This window comes from Leucopleurus acutus, assembly GCF_964270905.1.
Source record: "Leucopleurus acutus genome assembly, chromosome: 8".
NCBI lineage: Eukaryota > Metazoa > Chordata > Mammalia > Artiodactyla > Delphinidae > Leucopleurus > Leucopleurus acutus.
Window position 1 is genome coordinate 63,642,296 of NC_139151.1, and position 22,319 is coordinate 63,664,614.

A 22,319-nucleotide genomic window follows, 5' to 3' on the forward strand; every position below is an offset into this window, starting at 1 on the left:
ACTACTAGAACTAATCAATTAATTTGGTAAGGTTGCAGGATACAAAATTAACACACAGAAATCTCTGGCACGCCTATACACTAACCACGAAAGATCAGAATGAGAAATTAAGTAAACAATCCCATTCACCACTGCAACAAAAACAATAAAATACCTAGGAATAAACTACCTAAGGAAGCAAAAGACCTGTACTCAGAAAACTATAAAACACTGATGAAAAAAATCAAAGATGACACAAACAGATGGAGAGATATACCATGCTCCTGGATTGTTAGAATCAATACTTTGAAAATGAATATACTACCCAAAGCAGGCTATAGGTTCAATGCAATCCCTATCAAAGGCATTTTTCACTGAATTAGAACAAAAAATTTTACAATTTGTATGGAAACACAAAAGACCCCAAATAGCCAACGCAATCTTGAGAAAGAAAAATGGAGCTGGAAGAATCAGGCTCCTCAACTTCAGACTCTACTACAAAGCTTCAGTAATCAAGAAAGTATGGTACTGGCACAAAAAAACAGAAATATAGATCAATGGAACAGGACAGAAAGCCCAGAGATAAATCCATGCACATATGATCACCTTATCTTTGATAAAGGAGGCAACAATATAAAATGGAGAAAAGGCAGCCTCTTCAATAAGTGGTGCGGGGAAAACTGGACAACTACATGTAAAAGAATGAAATTAGAACACTACCTAACACCATACACAAAAGTAAACTCAAAATGGATTAAAGACCTAAATGTAGGACTGTACGTTATAAAACTCTTAGAGGAAAACCACTCTTCGACATAAATCACAGCAAGATCTTCTATGACCCACCTCCTAGAGTAGTGAAAATAAAAGCAAAAATAAGCAAGTGGGACCTAATTAAAGTTAAAAGCGTTTGCACAGCAAAGGAAACCATAGCAAGATGAAAAGACAACCCTCAGAATAGGAGAAAGTATTTGCAAATGAATCAACAAAGGATTAATCCCAAAATATACAAACAGTTCATGCAGCTCAATATCAAAAAAACAAACAACCCAATCCAAAAATGGGCAGAAGACCTAAATAGACATTTCACCAAAGACATACAGATGGCCAAGAGGCAACATGAAAAGATGCTCAACATCACTAATTATTAGAGAAATGCAAATCAAAACTACAATGAGGTTATCGCCTCACACCAGTCAGAATGGCTATCATCAAAAAATCTACAAACAATAAATGCTGGAGAGGTGTGGAGAAAAGGGAACCCTCCTACACTGTTAGTGGGAATGTAAATTGATACAGCCACTATGGAAAACAGTACGGAGGTTCCTTAAAAAACTAAAAATAGAACTACCATATGACCCAGCAATCCCATTACTGGGCATATACCCTGAGAAAACCATAATTCAAGAAGTTACATGCACCCCAATGTTCACTGCAGCACTATTTACAATAGCCAGGACATGGAAACAACCTAAATGTCCATCAACAGATGAATGGATAAAGAAGATGTGGTACATATATATAATGGAATATTACTCAGCCATAAAAAGAAATGAAATTGGATCTTTGTAGAGATGTGGATGGACCTAGAGTCTGTCATACAGAGTGAAGTAAGTCAGAAAGAGAAAAACAAATATCGTATATTAACGCATATATGTGGAATCTAGAAAAACGGTACAGATGAACCTATTTGCAGGACGGGAATAGAAATGCAGACACAGAGAACAGACTTGTGGACACAGGCAGGGAAGGGGAGGGTGGGATGAACTGGGAGATTAGGTCTGACATAAATACACTACCATCTGTAAAATAGATAGCTAGTGGGAACCTGCTATAAAGCACAGGGAGCTCAGCGAGGTGCTCTGTGATGACCTAGATGGGTGGGAAGTGGGGGGGTCCAAGAGGGAGGGGATATATGTATACATATAGCTGATTCACTTCATTGTACAGCAGAAACTAACACAACATTGTAAGGCAATAATACTCCAATAAAAAAAAATTTAAATAAAGACTTCAGTAGGTAACAGTCCTCTTAAATTAAAACTTAAACAAGACATTTTGCATGGCAACTCTAAAATTTAACTACAATATTTTTCTTCCCATCATTAATTCACAAGTCCTAAGTAAGGAGTCCGAGGAGAGAAAGGTGTGGACTTAACTGGACTACAGAACACCACCCTAAGCCTTCCTTGAGTACACATCTCTCTGATTGCTACTTGTTGCCTTACAGTTGGATGATGAAATATATAGACATTTGTTGAACAAAATTAACCTCCAAGTTTAACTCGATACCTATTTTTTTCATTCTCTGAAAGGAAAACTTTTTCAAGCATTGTACTCAGCATAATGTAAACACAAGAAAACAGCTAATAATGCAATAAAACTAAGTGAGTCAATTTTGAAGCTCTCCATTCTTTCACACAAACTTGGAAATAGGGAGTGTTCCCTATTATGATTCCACAATTCTTTTTTAGTATAGTTCTAATAAATCTAGAGGCTAGCACGTAATTCATTTAGTTCTGAACAGAGATAAAAGTTATAAACTTGGGAATTCCCTGGCTGTCCAGTGGTTAGGACTCCACACTTCCATTGCTGGGGGCCCAGGTTCGATCCCTGGTCAGGGAACTAAGATCCCGCAAGTCCAAGGTGCAGCCAAAAAAAAAAGAAAGGTTATAAACCTTGCTTTAATGATTCAACATCTGAATGTGTAACATACACATTTATAATGTGCATCCTCCTTCTGGCTGCATTAGACACAAGTTATTTAGCATTTAGAGCCACCCACAACAATGCTTTATACATTCATTAACCTCCAAATCTTCCATCATACTAATTCCCATTCTCAATTATCCCATTATCTGTTTTCCAACCTCCTCCCAGGCCAAAGGTACAGCTAGAGAAAGATCATTGTGCTCTCCTGGCTGACAAGTTCATATGCTTCCTGCTTTTCTATCGTCAATTAAGGTTATCACTGGCAAACTATAATCCTTTTACAGTACCCTCCAAAAGGGCTATTTCAAGTCTTCAAGCCTTTAATTCTACTTCCCCCTATTCTCAACCAATGAGGCTGTCTCCATACTTTAGATAGCTTCCCAATCTCTACCTCAAGATCTGTTCATGAAATTATCTCCACTTCCCTCTTTCCCCTTATCTTTGCATCAAATGCCAAGACACTTCCTTGCAGATCTTGCTCTCAGAATTATCTCATCTCCATTCACTGAATATCTCCAATTCTTCCCACTAACAAGCAACTCTTCTCTAACTTCTAATATGCATATATCTACCCTGAAAAATCAAAACTTAACCTTAATGCCCCTGTAGTAGCTCTCTATTTCTTATAACTTTCATATCAATATCTTTTGAAAAGCAAAATCTTTATATCTACAAGATTTTAGGAATCACTCTTACTGGTCATCTAGTCCAATAGTTCTAGACCTACAGAATCCTACCATTCTAATAGGTAGGAGGAAGCAAAAGACCCATCTCCCCTGAGGACACAGTTTACAGGAACTCTAACAAGGATTTCAGAGTTCTTTTTTTTTTAAATTTATTTGGCTGCATGGGGTCTTAGTTGTGGCACACAGGCTCTTTGTTGCAGCACGTGGGATCTTGTGTGGTGCGCGAGCTTCTCTAGTTGCAGCAAGTGGGCTTCTCTCTAGTTGTAGCGTGCGGGCTCCAGAGCACATGGGCTCAGTAGTTGCACTGCGCAGGCTCCAGGGTGCCCGGGCTCAGTAGTTGCAGCACACGGGCTTAGTTGCCCCACGGCACGTGGGATCTTAGTTCCCTGACCAGGGATTGAACCCACGTCCCTTGCACTGGAAGGCAGATTTTTAACCACTGGACCACCAGGGAATTCCCTCTAACAAGTTTTTTATGGTTACAAGAATCTATTGTAACATTTTTGGAAGTAAATTTTATTTCAAGAGCTTAAAATTTTTTAAATTATGTATTAATAATCAAAAATGGTAGTATCATCAAGTATAAATTTAAACAGTTAAAATAACTTTTTTATAAAATATAAAGAATTAACCATTAAAAAAACACACAGAGAGAAAGCATGTTTGCAGGCAGCAGAAGAAAGAGCACTACCTATCTTGTATAAAAGCTCATTCTCTGATATTTATGCCCTGCATCTCTGCTACCATTCAACCCACACAGCCTCACTATCATCAACCACTTTCAGGCACTTCTCCTATTCAGCGAAGACTAAGCCAAGCTTCAAGCAAACTTTTCATAATCCTAAAAGATACATCTATTTAGATGATTCATCCAGCCTCAAAGTTCTTATACTTTCATTTCTATTCAACTTTAGCCACCCACTTCCAGTGGTACACTAAGTTCTTACACCACCTGAGACTGCTCTATCTTGGATATTTTAAATTCCAACTTGCCATTCCTTGATCATCTTTATTCTTTCATGAGCTTAACACCTCCATTTTCTCCCTCTGTTGGGCTCCTCACTTCTCTTCCTTCTATGCCCAGCCTGGACTCCATGGTGTATGCAGCAGCACCTCTGATTAGAATCCTCACTCTTTCCTTATAGCTAATCTAACCCAAAATCAGTGTTTCAAGCTCACTTTCTTCATTCCTATACCAAGATGGTTGAGCACAAGTAGAGAAAAATCATGAGTGACCCATCACAGAAATCCACGTCTATGGGAAAACTGACTTAGCCTCATTTCTACTCCCTTTTTTTAGGTGTTGAACATGAATCAGTCTGAGCCAATTAGGTTATTCTTACCCTCTGACAACAGTGATAGGTTCAGGGATAAGCTTTTGATCTGAGGCAATCTAATCAGAGTTAATATCTAGATTTGTATTGCTAATACTTAGAAAAAGATTCTCAAAATTATCAAGGAAGCATTTAGCTTACCTGGACCTTCAAGAGGAATCAACCTTAAGGTAAAGCTAATATCAGGTAAGCAAAACAAGATATGAAAGAAATCTGATCCTGATGATATCACTGAGCCACTGGTCCCAGACTGAAGCCAGTGAATCCCACTTAATCTCTCAACTTTCTGGTTATATGAACCAATAAACCTCCTTTTAGCAAAGCTTTCGATTGTGCTTTCTACTGATTACAAGCAAAAGAAGCCTGATATATAATATCTGGGTTGAGACTGACATCAACACATCATGCTAATACCTTGGTTGATGTTCAAATGCCAATTTTAGTCTTAGTTCCCAGTTATCAGTAATCAGAGCTTTCTTCTTCTTCCTCTAAGCCAGTACCTAGCTCATAGCAGATGCTCAAAGGATATTTGTTGAACCACATTAGCAAGGCAGAACCTAGAACAGGCATCTGAGAGGGATTTATTATCCAATTTTGAACAATACTGCCTCCTAAGAGCTGTAAAACCAACTTCAAGACAGTGTTTCCCAAACATTTTTGGCTGCTTTCCACAATAAGCAGTGTATTTTATATCATGATCTGATACACACAAAATCTATATAATTGAAAAATAAAATTCAAAGAATACTTACCCCCTATTACATGCAAAGAACTCTGCTATTTTCTCTTCCATTTTTTTAAATGGCTCATGATTACCCATCAAATTCATTTCACACCGCTCACAAAGGTATGACCTATATATTGGAAAACGTGGTCCTAGGAGTTCTCTTAAATCAAAATGGGGAACTTCTATGATTTGCGAGTAAAAAGGTCAGCCAGGGCAAACAACAAAAGAAAATAAAACACCTGGTCCAGGTACCCTTGCACACAGAGTAGGTCAAGAGCCTCTCAAGTAGTAATACCTCTTGTCTCTCACCCTTTCTAATCATGCAAGAATTAGACTTTCAGTGTTATTGCCTTGCTCAAATCATCACAGCGGTCCTCAGTAAGACTCAGACGTCGGACTAGAGTCAAGGCAAGGAATCCACTAAATGTACCAAACACTGCAATGTGAGGTGTAAAATATTTCAAGCATACACACAATGACAACTATCTGTCAAAATTATGTAGATGTATCAGTTAATAAAAATACAAATTTATTTAAAAATACAAATACATGGAATTTATAGAAACACTCTATTACCATGTATTTCTCAAGAGTTAATAAAAATTTTTTTCTCTAAAACCTTTCCTTTTCTGAATAAATAAAAATTAAAAAAAAAAGAAATCCTCTACTACTGACAAGTTTATCTCTTTATAGACACACACAAAAGGTTCACACTAACTAACCTTCAAGCCTAATGTTTCCCCCACCCAGAATCGTTTTCTGTTCTACTAACCCAAACCCTACTTCTCTATGAAGGCGTGCCTTCACATCTCTTCCCTCTGTCTTCCTATAGATCTGTAGTCCACATAAGTCATTTGACAGCATCACAAAAATAACTTTGTTGAATGTGTTGTTCAAATGTTAAAATACAAGAAACAATTGTAAAAGCACTTTGGCAGTTTCAAGGTCTTATTTTCTGAACAGCTTACGGTTAAAAAAATAATAATAATAATAATAAAATAACTGACTGCTATCCCAAACCGAATGACAATCTTTAGGGATGTCCTATCTGGACATCATGGAAAATACTTCCTAAGTATTTTCCTATCTGGAAAATACTTTTTCAGGAAGCCCTTAGATTACTGTCATTCTCAGTTGCAGCGTCATCAAAACAAGGTTACTATCATTTAGAGTGGATTTATACTTTGACAACACTTCATTTCTGGTTTTTGAAGTTATTTGGCTCTATTGTCTATAAGGTGTAAAAATATCCAAATATATAAAGCTGAAAGACCCAAATTAGACTGGAGACATTTTAAATTATTTGAAAATAAAATACCATTTTCTGCAAGACGTTTTCTAAATTTTTCATGTTTTAAATTTGATTCAAAAAATTTCAGCTGATGGGAATTCCCTGGCGGTACGGTGGTTAAGGACTCGGCACTTTCACTACCAGGACCCGGGTTCGATCCCTGGTCAGGGAACTAAGAGCCACACTGCATGGCCAAAAAAAAAAAAAAAAAAAATTTCAGCTGAATGTTAAACATATTATATCCATATATAAATATATTTTTAAAGTGTATAATACTTTACTGATGACTATAGTTACAATGTCGCTAGACACTCTTAAAAGACCCTCTCTTTACCCATCACTGGTGGTGGAACACATCAGTGTGAGTAAGATGCAGACAACTTAATGGGCATTTGTTAGGATTTCTCCAAGTTTATGGGCTTTGAAAGCATTTAGGAGCTTAAATCACTTCAACTGCTGAAAAGCAATGAAAACTCTGCGCCCAGATGAAATCAAAGTATTTAGTTTCTGGGTACACTTTTTTCTTAAAATAATATTTGAGGCCTTGAGAAATGCCAGGATGGCGTAGTGGAAAAAAAGCTCGAGAATAAGAGATCTTAGCTATAATAGTAATTGCTAACATTTATTCAGCCTTCACTTCACATAAGCCAAACATTACACTAAATCCTTTATGTGAATTATTTTGTTTAATCCACACATCAATCTTAAATAGATATTACTATTATTAATATTATCACCATCCCCACTGTACAGTTCAGATACTGAGCTTTTGAAGGGTAACAAGTCCAAAGTCGTAAGTGGTAGAGCAGGGACGCAAACCCAAGTGTTCTTGCTACCTCGAAGCGGCACCTGGATGTAGTTAAATCCTTGCTTTTAGCCAATACTTCACTAATCTGGCTTTCTGACTTTGTGCAAGTTATATATCCACTCTGGACCTCAGTTTTCTCATCTGTAAAAATAAATCAACGAATGCTAATGTTCCTTCCAGTTCTGCCTAACTTCAATATTATCAACCTTACAATCTCCCTGAGCGTCAACCAGCCAGTGTCATTCCTTCTTCTAATTGAACTCAACTAAAAAAGCATTTACGAACCCACTAGGTGTCCGGCCTTGTGGTAGGCCGTAGCCTAGGTCCCCGACTCTGCTCCCGCCACTAGATGCCAACAGGCCCCCTTTCCACCCGCAAATCCCCTGAACCCGCTGGGGTCCTTTCTCCTCTGAAGCCCCTCCCGGCACACTCCCGCCCCTGGGCCAGCCCCAGCTCTGGCTCCCAGAAGAGCTCACCCTTCAGGTGGTTTCCGCTGCCTGGCGCCGAGGGACCCCGCGGCCCCGCTGCCTTGTCCCCCGGAGGGGTCGTATGGAGTGCCCCCGTCTGCGACCTTTCGACAACTCTGCCTTTCGTCATGGCTGCTGCAGGGAAGGTGGAGGAAGCGGGGTGATGCCGCGGCCGCTTAACAACAACTACGCGTCAGGCTCTTTACAACACCCAGGGGCTACAGCCACAGCCACTTCCGGGACGACGACCTCACCTGAAACGACCTCAGGCCCGCAAGCACAGTAACACTAAGCCGGGACCCGCAGCGCCTACTCGGACTAGGCTCCGCCCCGCACCGCCCCCGAGGATAGCGCGCTCGCGCCCGCCCAGTAACCGCGAGACTAGTCAGGGTCCCCTTCCGCCCCCTTGCTGCCCCGCCCCGCTTCATGACTGCGCGGAGCATGCGCAGTCACGGTACCATAGTCAGCGGGTGTGACTCAGAGACGCAGGCATCCAACGCGCAGCTCTAATTATCCGGAAGTGCGATCTCAGAGACTGTAATGTCTTTGTCCTGGCGACCGGAAGTGCCCGGGAATGATTAGTTGGAGTTTCGTGGTGGATGCAGATTCAGCTGACTCCCTTCTCTACCAATTCGAGAATCTGTCTCGAATCTGGAGGGGCTAGACAATGCTTGCTCTGAAGATGTTGGAAAACATAAAGCCTGAGCCGAACCCACCGAGTTGCAGGAAACTAAGGCTCAAGGAGCCCGTAATCTGTGAAGGTCACAGGGTGGCAGAAATCGGTTTAGAATCCAGTTTTCTTGTTCCCAAGCCAATGCTTTCCCACGTCATCGCCCTGCCACCCCTCATTTGTAAATCCAGGTCAGCATATTTATCTTTTCCTTTCTCAGATCCCAAACGTACCTTTTTTGGCGGTTACTTTTTCCACTCCTACCTCTCAGAGCGGTATTCAGCTTACTCACTGGTGAATGTATTGGAATTCCCTCTTAAGTAACTTGGTAATGTGTATAAAAATACTGATTGTTCCTATCCAGTAATTAAATTTCTAAGAAGCTATTCTGTGGGAATAAACATGCAGAGGGAGTTATTCCTAACGGGATTATTTCTTAGTATAATAGTAAATGGGGAAGCAATTTAAAAACCCAACACCAAAGAATGGTTAGGTAAATGATGGGAGAACCATTCAGTGGAACTGTTTTATGTACACATCCTCTGCCTACTTATATTAACACCTTCAGTGACCACTCTAAGAGGTAGCTTCCCATTTAATTCCTTCATGGTCGTTATTAAAAGCAATAATTATTTGGATTATTTTACTTGTTTATTGTCTGCCTCCACCTCTAGAATGTAAGCTCCATTAAGGTAAGGGGCCTTGTCTTTTTGTCCACCATTGTATCCCCCAGGAGATGACAGTGCCAACACCTAAGAGGGCATTCAATAAATATGTTGAATAGATTTTCAACCATAAAAAATGACGAAGAGGGGCTTCCCTGGTGGCGCAGTGGTTAAGAGTCTGCCTGCCAAGGCAGGGGACATGGGTTCAAGCCCTGGTCTGGGAAGATCCCACATGCCACGGAGCAGCTAAGCCTGTGAGCCACAACTACTGAGCCCATGTGCCACAACTACTAAAGCCCACACGCCTAGAGCCTGTGCTCCACAACAAAAGAAGCCACTGCAATGACAAGCCCATGCACCACAATGAAGAGTAGCCCCCGCTCGCTGCAACTAGAGAAAGCCCGCATGCAGCAACGAAGACCCAATGTAGCCAAAAAAAAAAAAATACCCAGAGACTAATAATGTGGATGATGCTTATTCAGAAACAAATTCCAAGAGATAACTATAAAAAACAAAATAAAAATATTAGAAGGAATACATAAGCAAGTAAATTTATATCTTTGGAATAGAGGTCTTCTTGAGCAAGATGCAAAACTATTAACTTAAACCCTTGATATATTTTACTAAAAAAAACCTTTTAAGCACCAAAAAATAAACTCTAGGAACAGACTGAGAAAAAATATTTGTCACGTAAATAAGAATTACTACAAATCAATAAGAAAAGCACAACTCAACAAAAAAGTGGACAAGATATGAATAATAAATTCATAGAAGAAAAATTAAATAGCCAACAAATTAGGAAAAGGTGAACAAGTTCATTAATACAGTGTGATGACACTGAGAGGTGTATAGATTGCAATAGCAGAAGAGAGGAGTGTCTAAATTAGAATGGAGCTGCAGTGAAGGTCTCCTAAGGAGAATGATTATTAAACAGATTTAAAGGATGAGAGGGAATTAACAAAGGAAAGGAGGAGAAAACAGCTTTTGTGAACAGCTTTGTTTTTTTATTATTATTATTATTATTTATTTATTTATTTTTGGCTGCATGGGGTCTTCGTTGCTGCACGCTACTCATTGTTGCAATGCACGGGCTTCTCATTGCAGTGGCTTCTCTTGTTGCGGAGCACGGGCTGTAGGTGTGTGGGCTTCAGTAGTTGTGGCACACAGGCTCAGTAGTTGTGGCTCGCGGGCTCTAGAGCACAGGCTCAGTAGTTGTGGTGCAGGGAGTTAGTTGCTCTGTGGCATGTGGGATCTTCCCAGACCAGGGATGGAACCTGTGTCCCCTGCATTGGCAGGCGGATTCTTAACCACTGCTTATCTTTGAAAAGGAGCTTTAAGCAAAGAATAGGAGAATGGAAAAAAGTGAGATAAGACAAGGGCATTATCACAAAGTGCTAGAAGTTTGAACTTAATCCTGAAAGATATCTGAAACCATTGAAGAACTTTTTTAACTGGAGAGAGATGTATTAAGATTTGTATTTTACAAAGCTTATCCTTACTTCCCAGTGAGAATTAGAGGAGTGCCACACTAGCAGCAGAAAGAGAAGCTAAGAAGTTACTGTAATAATCCCAGCTAGACCCAGGGTAGTGGACTGGAAACAAAGATGATGTCAGATATGAGATAATGTGAGAAAAATTATTTTAAAACTTTTATTTAATTACATGAGTAAATACATACTAGTTATTCCAGAAAAAAACTGAAAAAACAAACAGAAAAATATAAAAATCATCTCTAATAACACCATCCATAGATAATCATGATATTTGGGATTTATCCTTCTGGAATATTAGAAATGTTAACTAAGGAAGTTGAATCTAGGGGAGTAATGCCCTAATTAGACAAGGATATTAAGTGAGAGTGAAGGGATTAGGTGTTCAAGGAATTCCTGGTTTAGGAGGCTGAGGGGAATATTTGTGCCTAAGATAACAGGAAGAGAAGTCACACTGGAGGGAAAGATGCTGAATTTTGTTCTGGATACTGTCTATCTATACATCCTTGCTTCCTGACTTCTATCATCTTTTCTCACCTGAAACTCCTCTCCGTATAGTCACCAGTGAGCTTCTTTTCATTGGATTCAGTTTTTAGTCATTTGCTACCTCTCTCCATTGCTTAATACATTAACTGCTCCCTCCTTCATGGTTTCCATGACAATTCTCTGACCACTTAGTAAACTCTTTTGGAGGAAACTTCTTTTTTCCTTTCCCTTAAAAGCTGGCATCTCCCCTAGATATCCACTCTCTTCTCAGTCTACAAACTTTTTCTAGGCAATCTTGGCCATGACTTCAATAACCACTTATACATACATAGATAACAAATTTTTATTTCAAACACCAGAACTATACACATAACACTTATTAGACATTTATACCAGGGTGTACCACAAGCACCTCAAACTCAGAATATCCAAATCTGAAATCAACTTTATCCTTCCAAACTTTAAACACTTCCTGTATTCACAGTCTTGGGAGATGGCACCATCAGTTCCCCTTATGCTTGAGCCAGAAACCTAAGAACTCTCATTTAACATTCATTAAATTCAACTTGTTGAATGAATGATGAATGAATGAATTCCTCTTGTCTTTCACACCACATCCAAACACTAGGTCTAGTCAGATCTCCATCTCCTCTTCCTTACCTTCCTCATTCAGATCTCATGACCTCTCTTCTCACTCACCCTAAGCAATTTTCCATATTACCACTAGAGTGGTCTCTGAGAGACAATCTTGAAGCCCTTCATGGTCTGACACAAGCTCAAATGGTCTAGCTGACTCTGAATCTAACATGAATAAACAAATAAATGAATAAAAGAAACCATTCCGAACCACATATAGTACCCTGAACGCACCATACTCATTTGTGCTACTGTGCCTTTGCAATAGTTGTCCCTCTGCCTTAAATGTCTTCCCCGCAGTGTTTCTCTATGATCAATTACTGCTTATCTTAGAAGGGTTGTCCTAAAGGTACCTACCAATCATGACAGGCACTTCCTCCCCTGGATTGACTCTATTTTAGTAATTATCTAATTATATTTAATTGTTTACTTTGTTGGGGGGAAGGGGCGCACCACATGGCGTGTGGGATCTTAGTTCCCTGACTAAGGATTGTACCTATGCCCCATGCATTGGAAGCGTGGAGTCTTAACCACTGGACCGCCAGGGAAGTCCCCTAATTGTCTACTTATTATCTGCAACCAGACTATAAGCCCCTTTGGTGATTCAGCATGGTGCCTTTCTCAGTATGTTTTTGTACAGTGAATGCCTTTGAGATACATGAAAGCTCTCCAAATGCATATGATCACTAGACAGTTAAATGCACAAATGAAAAAAGAAGGCTGAGAGGGGTAGACCTGTATCAGGAGATATAAAAAAATATTATAAAGTAATTAAAACAGGGGTGTACTGGGTCAGGAAAAATGTAGGTAAACAAATGAGATCAAGTAGACCCACATAATCATAGGTATTAGTATATGATAAAGGAGGCATTTTTTTTTAATTAAAAAAATTTTTAATTTGTTTCAACGTTAAACCCAAGACACATTGACTTCATAGGAAATCCACTGAGGAATGTTTTTCTAGGCTGAACACCTGTTTCCCTTTAGTCTCCCCCAACAGAGCATATACATGTTAATTACTTTCATTTTATAATCACTGCTGTCCCACCACTATACCAAGAATACCTAAACTGTGTGTGTGATATTCTGAATGTTCTTAGTTATAGCCTAATTTCACTAACTGCAAAAGATTTTCTGGGATAACCTGTCACTTGAATTCTTTGGCTACTTTTGAAGATGAAGTCCAAAGAACTCTTAAATGATTCTCCTTTGTGTGTGGGGGGGTTATTTTATAGGCATTAGCAACTAGCACCTGGGGCTGTGCTGATCCCATCTGGCATCACTGGGAGACAACCTGTAAAACCAAAGAATCATTTGATGCAACAGGCAACTAAGTGACTCAAAACTGAAGGTTAAATTTAAAGAAAAAACTAATTTAGAGAAAAAAAGGGCTCTCCTAGAGGAACTCATTCTAAAAAATCAATCATTATGCCTCTGTGTGTGTGTGTGTGTGTGTGTGTGTGTGTGTGTGTGTGTGTAAGGCACAACCAAATCAATTGAGTGCATGCTGGTGGGTCCCACATGACTCAAAGGAGGCATTTTAAACCAGAAGAAAAAAGGATAGATTATTTAATAAATGGTACTAGGATAATTGTCTAACCAATTTTTAAAATCAGATATCTATCATATACTATATACAAAATTAATTATCAGATGATATTAAAGCTTTAAATTTAATAATAAGAACTATGAAAGTATAGAAAGATAAAATAGAAAAAACATTTTTATTATCTTGAGCAGAAAGACCTTTCTTAGTATAACCTATAAGAAAGCCTCTGATTTTATCCCTGTGCAAATTTAAAACAGAATTTAGCACCCATCACACACCCAAAGGAAAATCTACTCCACAAAACAATAATGAATAATGTAGAGATTATTGAATTGTTTGAAGAGAAACAGAGAGACAGTTAATAAATTCTTCTAGACATTTTTGTTCTTCCCTCTTATTGTCAGCACCTCACTTTTTCTCCCCCCTCCTAATCTCTAGAGCAAACACAGTGCTTTTCTGCTTTCAGTCTTGACTTGATGGCCCTGGAGTTCTAGCCTTTGTGCAAGCATAGCAAATATTTATCTAATAAAAGTTGAAAAGCTTTTTTAAGGATCTAAAATTAATATTGGAATAAGGAAGACATTAAAATATATTTTACATAAAGAAATATGGACATAATTTAAGTTTGCAGCTTGCTGAATATTCACAGACTCAAGAGGGGCATCTCCAAGTCAAGAGACAGAACAGTACCAACACCCAGAATACCCAATACTTCCTTCCAAGTCACTATTCACCCTCCCCAAGAGAAACCACTGGAAAAGCCTCTTAAAATATAATGCAAAACCTAAAGCCAATTTGAGATTTCCCTATCTAGCCATGACAAAGTAATTGGTACCAGACCAGCCTTCCCACTGCAAAGAACTAGAAAACTAGGCAAAATATCTGAAACAACTGTTTTTAGATGCTGAACAATAGTCAGTCAAGGACTATGATCCTTGAGAGAAGAGAAACAAATGAGTCTCATGATTACATGGTCTTCTGCCTAGAGGCACTTTCTGAACCACAGCACAAGAAGGGGTAGCCCAAAGAGGGCACAGTGGTATTACTAGGCCAAAGAGAACAGGATGGGAGTTCAAGGCTACCATTAAGGCTGGAATTTGCAGGGCAGGACACCAGAGAGGAACAAAGAAGAAGCTCCAGATAGCTGCATAGGAATCTCCTTGGGTTTTTGGTTGAAAACCTGCACAAGCCAGCGTAAGACCACATGAGGTGGAGCAAAGAAAAATGCTCGCGAAATAATGGATACTGGAAAGCTGTGAGCTGTGTGGAGATTCCAGAGCTTACATGGGACTGGAAGACATTAAAGTTCCACTAAACCGGAGTGAAAAAAGCTCGTGACCAAGTTTGGCATTCAGAAAAGACACCAGAAAGGCAAAGCCTTAGTATTAGGGCTAATCTAACCCTAGAGAAAAGGCTGCTTTAGACATACACTAATACAGATTAAAAACAAGATTCAAAGGATTGATTTGATGCACAAGTAAATTAACCGTCTACAGAACAAAATTCAATTATTTTCATTGAGGTAAAATTGATATATAACATTATATAAATTTTAGGTGTACAACATTATAAATTGATATTTGTATACACTGCAAAGTGATCACCACTAGTTACCATCTAGTTACCATCCATTACCACACAGTTGATCCCCTTCACTCGTCTCATCCTCTCCACACTTCCCTTCCTCTCTGGTAACCACCAATATTTTCTCTGTATCTATGAGTTTGTTTTTGTTTTGTTTGTTCATTTGTTTTTTAGATTCCGCACATAAGTAAAATCATATGGTATCTATCTTTCTCCCCCTGAGTTATTTCACTCAGCATAGTACCCTTAAGGTCCATCCATGTTGTCGCAAGTGGCAAGATTTCATTCTTTTTATGGCTGTATAGTATTGCACTGTAATCTGTATATCTTTAACCATTCATCCAATCATAGACACTTAGGTTGTTTACATATCTTGGCTATTGTAAATAATGCCACAATGAACACAGGGGTGTATTTATCTTTTTAAATTAGTGTTTTTGTATTCTTTAGATAAATACCCAGAAGTGGAATAGTTGAATCTCATGTCAGTTCTCTTTTTAATTTTTTGAGGAACTTCCATACTGTTTTCCATAGCAGCTGCACCAATTTACATCCCCACCAACAGGGCTCCCTTTTCTCCACATCCTCTCTGATACTTATTATTTCTTGTCTTTTTTTTTTTTTTTTTTGCGGTACATGGGCCTCTCACTGTTGTGGCCTCTCCCATTGCGGAGCACAGGCTCCGGACGCGCAGGCTCAGTGGCCATGGCTTACAGGCCCAGCCGCTGTGCGGCATGTGGGATCTTCCCGGACTGAGGCATGAACCCACGTCCCGTGCATCAGCAGGCGGACTCTCAGCCACTGCGCCACCAGGGAAGCCCTCTTGTCTTTTTGATAGTAGTCATTCTCTGATAATAGTCATTCTCTTTGTGGTTTTGATTTGCATTTCTCTGATAATTAGTGATGTTGAGCATCTTTTCATCTGCCTGTTGGCCATCTGTATGTCTTCTTTGGAAAAATGTCTATTCAGATCTTCTGCACATTTTTCAATTGAATTGTTTGTTTTTGTTGTTGTTGAGTTGTGTGAGTTCTTTATATATTTAGGATATTAACTCCGTATCAGATACATGATTTGCAAATATCTTCTCCCATTCAGTAGGTTGCATTTTCATTCTGTTGATGATTTCCTTTGCTGTGCCGCAGCTTAATTTTTTTTAAAAAGAAAATAAAATCAAGAAGTTTTATAGCATGGGATCCACAATGTTCAGCATGCAATCTAAAATTACTAGGCACTCAAAGATTCAGGAAAAGGTGACCTATAATCAGAAGAAAAATCAGTCAATAGAGACCCAGAAATGACTTTTTTTTTAAAGCTATTATGAATATGTTTAAGGATTTAAAGGAAACCATGAACGTAATAAGGGGACAAACAAGAAATACCACTAAAGAAATGTAACCTGTAAAGCAGAACAAAACAGAAATTCTGGAACTAAAACATACGATACCTGAAGTGAAAAATTAACTAGATGGGTTTAACATCAAGTTAGACACTACAAAAAAAAGGCCAGTGAACTTAAAGACAGGGCAAAATAAATCTTCCAAATTGTAGCACAGAGAGAAAAAGGCAGAGCCCAACATATTATATGTCTAATTAGAACTTCAGAAAGAAAGAAGAGAAAAATTAGGATATTTGAAGTACTTTTTAAAATAATGGTCAATTTTTTTTTTACAGATTTGTTGAAAACAATAAGCCCGAAGATCAAAAAGTTAATTGAACCCCAAGCAGGATAAATATAAAGAAAAACACACTTAGACCTGTCATGATGATACTGACAGCCAGAGATGAACAGAAAATCTTTGGAACAGCCAGAGGGGTTTTGGAGAAAAAACACATTTCGTTCAGGGGAACAGAAAAAGAATGAATGCAAACTTCTTATAGAAAAATAATGCAAATAAGAAGAAAATGGAACAACTTCCTTAAAGTGCTTAAAGAAAATAAAATCAAAACTGTGGACTGAGAATTTTAAATCCAGCAGAAATAGCTTCAAATACAAAGGTGAAAGAAGGATATTTCAGTTAAACAAAAACTGAAAGATTTGTCATCAGCAGACTTAAAATACAAGAAATGTTGAAGGAAAATTATGGCAGAAGGAAATGCAGACCTACAGAGGAATGAAGAGTGCCAAAAATAGATGGGTAACTATAAAAGACTTTTTTCTTCATTATATAGTTTTTACAGAATAATTGGTAATCATATATCACTGGTGGGAGTATTAAATTGTACAACCACTTTGGAAAAAGTTTTGGCAGTTTCTTATAAAGCTAAACAAACACCTATTTTATGACCCAGCAGTGTCACTCTTAAGTATAGTTTAAAATGCATGTCCATGTCCAGAAAAAGACTTATACACAAATATTCACAGCAGTTTTAGTCACAATAGCTAAAAACTGGAAACAGGTAGTGTGAGGACATTGTCCCTGAAATGGGGTGGGCTAGTGTAGGGTGTCAGAGCCTGGACAGAACTAGGAGACTCGGTCAGCATAGGGGTTTAAAACCCAAGCAGAGTGGGGAGGGTGTCCTTATAGAGAAGCAGCCCAGTGTGGAGTTTCAGAGCCCAAGCCAGGTGTGTCAGAGGTCCCAAGACCACCCCCAAGTTCAATGATTAACTAGCAGGACTTAGCACACGGTCATACTCATGGCTATGATTTATTACAGCAAAATGATGCAAACCAACATCAGCAAAGAGAAAGGCATATGGGGCAAAGTTCAAAGGAAACCAGGCACAAACTTCTAAGAGTTCTCTCTCAGTGGAATCACAGGGAACATGCTTAGTTCCTCCAGGAACAAACAGTGACAACATGTGTGAAATGTTATCTATCAGGAAGCTCATAAGATTCAGAACCCAAGGTTTTTATCAAAAGTTGGTCACAAAGGTACTCCATGCCTGTATGTACAAAAATTCCAGATTCCCACAAGGAAAGCAAGTTGTTCAGGATAAACCACATTATTTATACAAAAAGTTTGGGCACAGTGAACCATTCTTATCAGTATGGGGAAGGTGGGAACCCTCTTGAAATCCAAGGTACCAGGTGCCAGCCAAGGACCAAACTTGTACACAATCCCTTCTAGCAATAGCAGTCTCAGGCCTTCTATATTAACTCTTCTGCACATCAGGTGACAAGGGTATCCTTGAGGAGGGGCAGCTCAAAGCAGGAGAATGTTGGCTTTTCAAAGCCAAAGAATGTTGAGGAGAGTGTCCATGCAGGGGGCTGTGATGGTACTAGCCTGGTACTGGGAGTCAGAGTCAAAACTGGGTGAAAAATGCATCCGTATAGGGCAACCTGGTTCAAGGTGTTGGAGTCAAATGGGATAAGGTGGGCATCTACACAGGAGAGAGAAGGGTGCAGCAATAAGAGATTGGTTACAAACTGGTACATTGATAAAAAATAAGTAACAATATTACGATAATAGTAGCCTGGATTTTCTTACCATCATTAGAGTTAAAAACATGTGAAGGGAGAAAAGTACACTGAAACTTGTGATGTTGGGGGTATTGAAATTGGAGGTATCAGTCTGAAATCATGGTTTTCAATAGATAGATGGAAGTAAGAATGAATATAAATGTAATTGAGTGTGTCTACCAAACGGGCCTGGAGCAGTGACACCTCAAGGACAATGAATATACTTAGTGTTAAGATCTTGGTTCTAAGTAATATTTTTCAGTTGTTGGAGAAATGGCTAATTACAGGGTTAGTTACAGGCAAGGAAAAATACAAGATGAGTCTGGAGCATCTTGTACAAGAAACAAGGAAGTGCTCAAAGAATGACAGGGACATATCAAAAGGACAAGAGCCAGCTTGAAGAGGCTCCAGTGGCCAAATTGGGTATAGCTTGAGTTGCAAAATAAATAATGATATATTTTTAAAAATATTTATTCATTTATTTATTTTGGTTGCACTGGGTCTTAGTTGCAGCAGGTGGTCTCCTTAGTTGCGGCACTCAGGCTCTTTAGTGTGGCATGCGAACTCTTAGTTGTGGTATGCATGTGGGATCTATTTCCCTGACCAGGGATGGAACCCGGGCCCCTTGCATTGGGAGCGTGGAGTCTTAACCACTGTGCCACCAGGGCGGTCCCAAAATAAATAATGATATTAACAGACTATAACTCATTGGATAAAATATGAAATCATGAATTTATATTGATAAAAAATCAATGAATAAATTTAAAGTTTGATGAAAATAGAACATTTACATAGTTTTGAAATATCTATCATAAAATATTGATTAATTACAAAACGAAAAAGAGTAACTTTATATCCCACTCAAATGATTCAAGAAAAAAATTCTTTGTACTACTGGCAACAATTCTGAAAGAAATAAATACACAAGTCACAGTTATAGTCGGAGATTTTACCACTTATCTCTTAGTAATTAACAGAACAAGTAGTTGTTCTGTATTCCGATTGTGATATTGGTTATGCACATCTGTATATTTGCTAATATTCATAGAACAATACTGTAAAAAATCAGTTATACTGTATAATAATTTTTATTTTTTAATTAATTTTTATTGGAATATAGTTGCTTTACAACGTTGTGTTAGTGTACGATAATTTTTAAATAAAATAGTAAATAATAATATCTACATATATAGTTGGTGAGGAAAAATCTTAAATTTTCTATGGCTGGACAATCAAACTAAGACAGAAAGGAAAAAAAAAATGACATGACCCCTTTATGGTAGGCCTTTCCCAATGTGCACTGTGCATCTACATTATACATTACCCAGACCTTCTCAAAGCAGGAGGATGAAATCAAACTTTGAGAAAAAGCTGGTCCCTTTCTTCAGATGCCAGCATTGTAATTCTATGATTAATATTTCTTTTTCATCTCATACAAAGGGTCACATTGACCAAGGGCTTGTTCTGTACGTGCATAACTGACTAAAAACAAAAAACAAAAAAACTGATGAACTGTGTGCACAATGCTAACCTTTCAATATGGTACATTAATTCTTTATCTCAAAAATGTATAAAACTGTATCTCTAACTCCTGATCAATGGAGCAGTTCTCAGAGTTTCTGAGAATCTGTTTCCCGGGTTATAATCCTCAGTTTGTCTTGAATAATATTCTTTTTTCTTTCTTCTTAGCTTGATTGTTATTTGATTTTTCATTGACATAATAGAGAGAGTGGCAAAGTAAATCAATAAAGTAACTTTACACCTTAAGGAGCTTGAAAAAGGAGCAAACTAAAACAATAGCTAGCAGTAGGAAGGGAGTAATAAAGAACAGAATGGAGACAGATACAATATAGAATGGAAAAACAATAGAGAAAATCAATAAAACCAAGAGCTTTTTCTTAAAAAAAATTGACAAATATTTAGCTAGATTGACTAAGATACAAAGCAAGAAAAATTAAAGTATTAAAATCAGAAAAGAAATTGTTACCAAAGTTCATGTGCCCGATGCACAGTGAGGCCAAATAAACTGAAACATTGGAGTTTGAAGCAGAGAAAGGTTTATTGAAGTAGGACATTTCTACAGATTTTACAGAAATGAAAAGGATTATAAGAGAATACTGTGACTTTTCACAAAGACGGTGCTGAAAGCGAAGAAGGAAGCCCCTGCCCCTCCCAAAGCTGAAGCCAAAGCAAAGGCTTTGAAGGCCAAGAACACAGTGCTGAAAGGCATCCACAGCCACAAAAAAAGATACGGACATCACTCACCTTCCAACTGCCCAAAACACTGTGGCTCAGAAGGCAGCCCAAATGTCCTCAGAAGAGTGCCCCTAGGAGAAACAAACTTGACCACTATGGCATCACCAAGTTCCCCCTCACCACCAAGTCAGCCATGAAGAAAACAGAAGACAACAACATACTGGTGTTCATTGTGGATATCAAGGCCAACAAGCACCAGATCAGACAGGCTGTGAAGAAGCTCTATGACATTGACGTGGCCAAGGTGAGCACCCTGATAAGGCCTGATGGAGAGAAGAAGCGTATGTTCAACTGGCTCCTGATTACGATGCTTTGGAAGTTGCCAACAAAACTGGGGTTATCTAAACTGAGTCCAGTTGGTAATTTTAAATATAAAAGTTTTCACTAAAGAAAAAGAGGATACTGTGATGAACAGTTCGCTTCAGGGAGAGGAACTGGGTGGCAGGGAAACAGTGAGATTTTACTTTTGGAATTTTGTCCCAAATGCATGAATAATATATTTAACCAATAACAGCAATAAACATATGAGCACAAGAATAGATAAAAATGAAAATAATTTATTAAAGTATAAATTATTTTTACCGTATTTTCTAAAGTTTTTGCAACAGGCTTGTGTTACCTTCATGATTGGAATAAAAACAAAGAAGATTTTTTAAATGTTCATAATGTTAGTATGCATACAATTTTTATTGTGTTTCTTTAATATCATATCAAGTCTTACCTCTTCTTTGACTAGAGGAATTTAGTGAAAACAGCATCTTCTCCTTGGCTATGAGCAGGAACTGGAACCCCTAAGTTTTACACTTCCAGGTGAGGAGACCTCAGCCTGAACTAGGAATGGAAACAGTTTAGAAACAGAAAAAGAAGAGTAGTTTCTCAGGGAGCCAAAGAAAGAAGATGTTGTCCTAGAAATAGGTTGGAATGTGGTGGCTGGACTCAGGCATTTAGAACTAATTTTTAAGTCCCAATGTTCAGGCAGCTGTCAGACAAGGCAGGCCAGAAGCCAATGGAAACCAGCTGGTAAAGCTGGAAAGAAGAAGCAGGCTATGTATGTGGGGTAGGCAGGGTCGGCACCTTCACATACTGGCACAGCAGTGAGTCCTGACCCCAAACTGAGTGAGAAAAGGGCTGGGCTCCAGTCAAGAACAACCAGCCAGGTCAAATTCTCTGGATTGACATCACTCTTGTGCCAAAAGAACGCAGGCATCTCAAACTGCCTTTTCATTTGTGCTGGATGGAGAGAGTGTTGGCAAGAGTCCGAATGGTTCAAGGCTTTGAGGCTTGGCCCTCTGGCCCGTTTCTCTCAGTGCTGCTATTTGCCCAGGCCAGTAAAGAATCCTGGTCTCTAAAGAGTCAAGATTATCTGAACAAGTCAGAATAGAATAACTTTTAAAAATGAACACTTTTAGTTTTAAAAATTATTTTTTCCATGGGCCATGTCGTCACTTATTCTATTATAATAGCACATTTGTATAGGTTTTTTGTTTTGTATTACTCCCCAATTGGGATGTAAGCTCCTTGAGGACAGGGGACTTTTTCTGCTTCATTCACTGCTGTCTTCTCAAAGCACAGAAGGG

At 38.6% G+C, this 22,319-nt stretch overlaps 1 protein-coding gene and 1 pseudogene across 2 annotated transcripts in view; one reads left to right on the plus strand and one right to left on the minus strand.

The window, feature by feature from the left end:
- TMEM41B (transmembrane protein 41B) overlaps window positions 1-8,270 on the minus strand; it is a 30,457-nt gene extending 22,187 nt beyond the window's left edge. Inside the window, exon 1 of the mRNA XM_082845237.1 lies at window positions 8,014-8,270. Within this exon, the coding sequence (XP_082701363.1) occupies window positions 8,014-8,134 (121 nt within the window). The 5' untranslated portion in view covers window positions 8,135-8,270. The remainder of the gene's footprint in view (window positions 1-8,013) is intronic.
- Window positions 8,271-20,615: 12,345 nt separating this feature from the next.
- On the plus strand, window positions 20,616-21,087 carry LOC309964692 (large ribosomal subunit protein uL23-like; annotated as a pseudogene). Its single transcript has one exon. The product of its transcript is annotated as a large ribosomal subunit protein uL23-like (transcript).
- The last annotated feature ends 1,232 nt before the right edge of the window (window positions 21,088-22,319 follow it).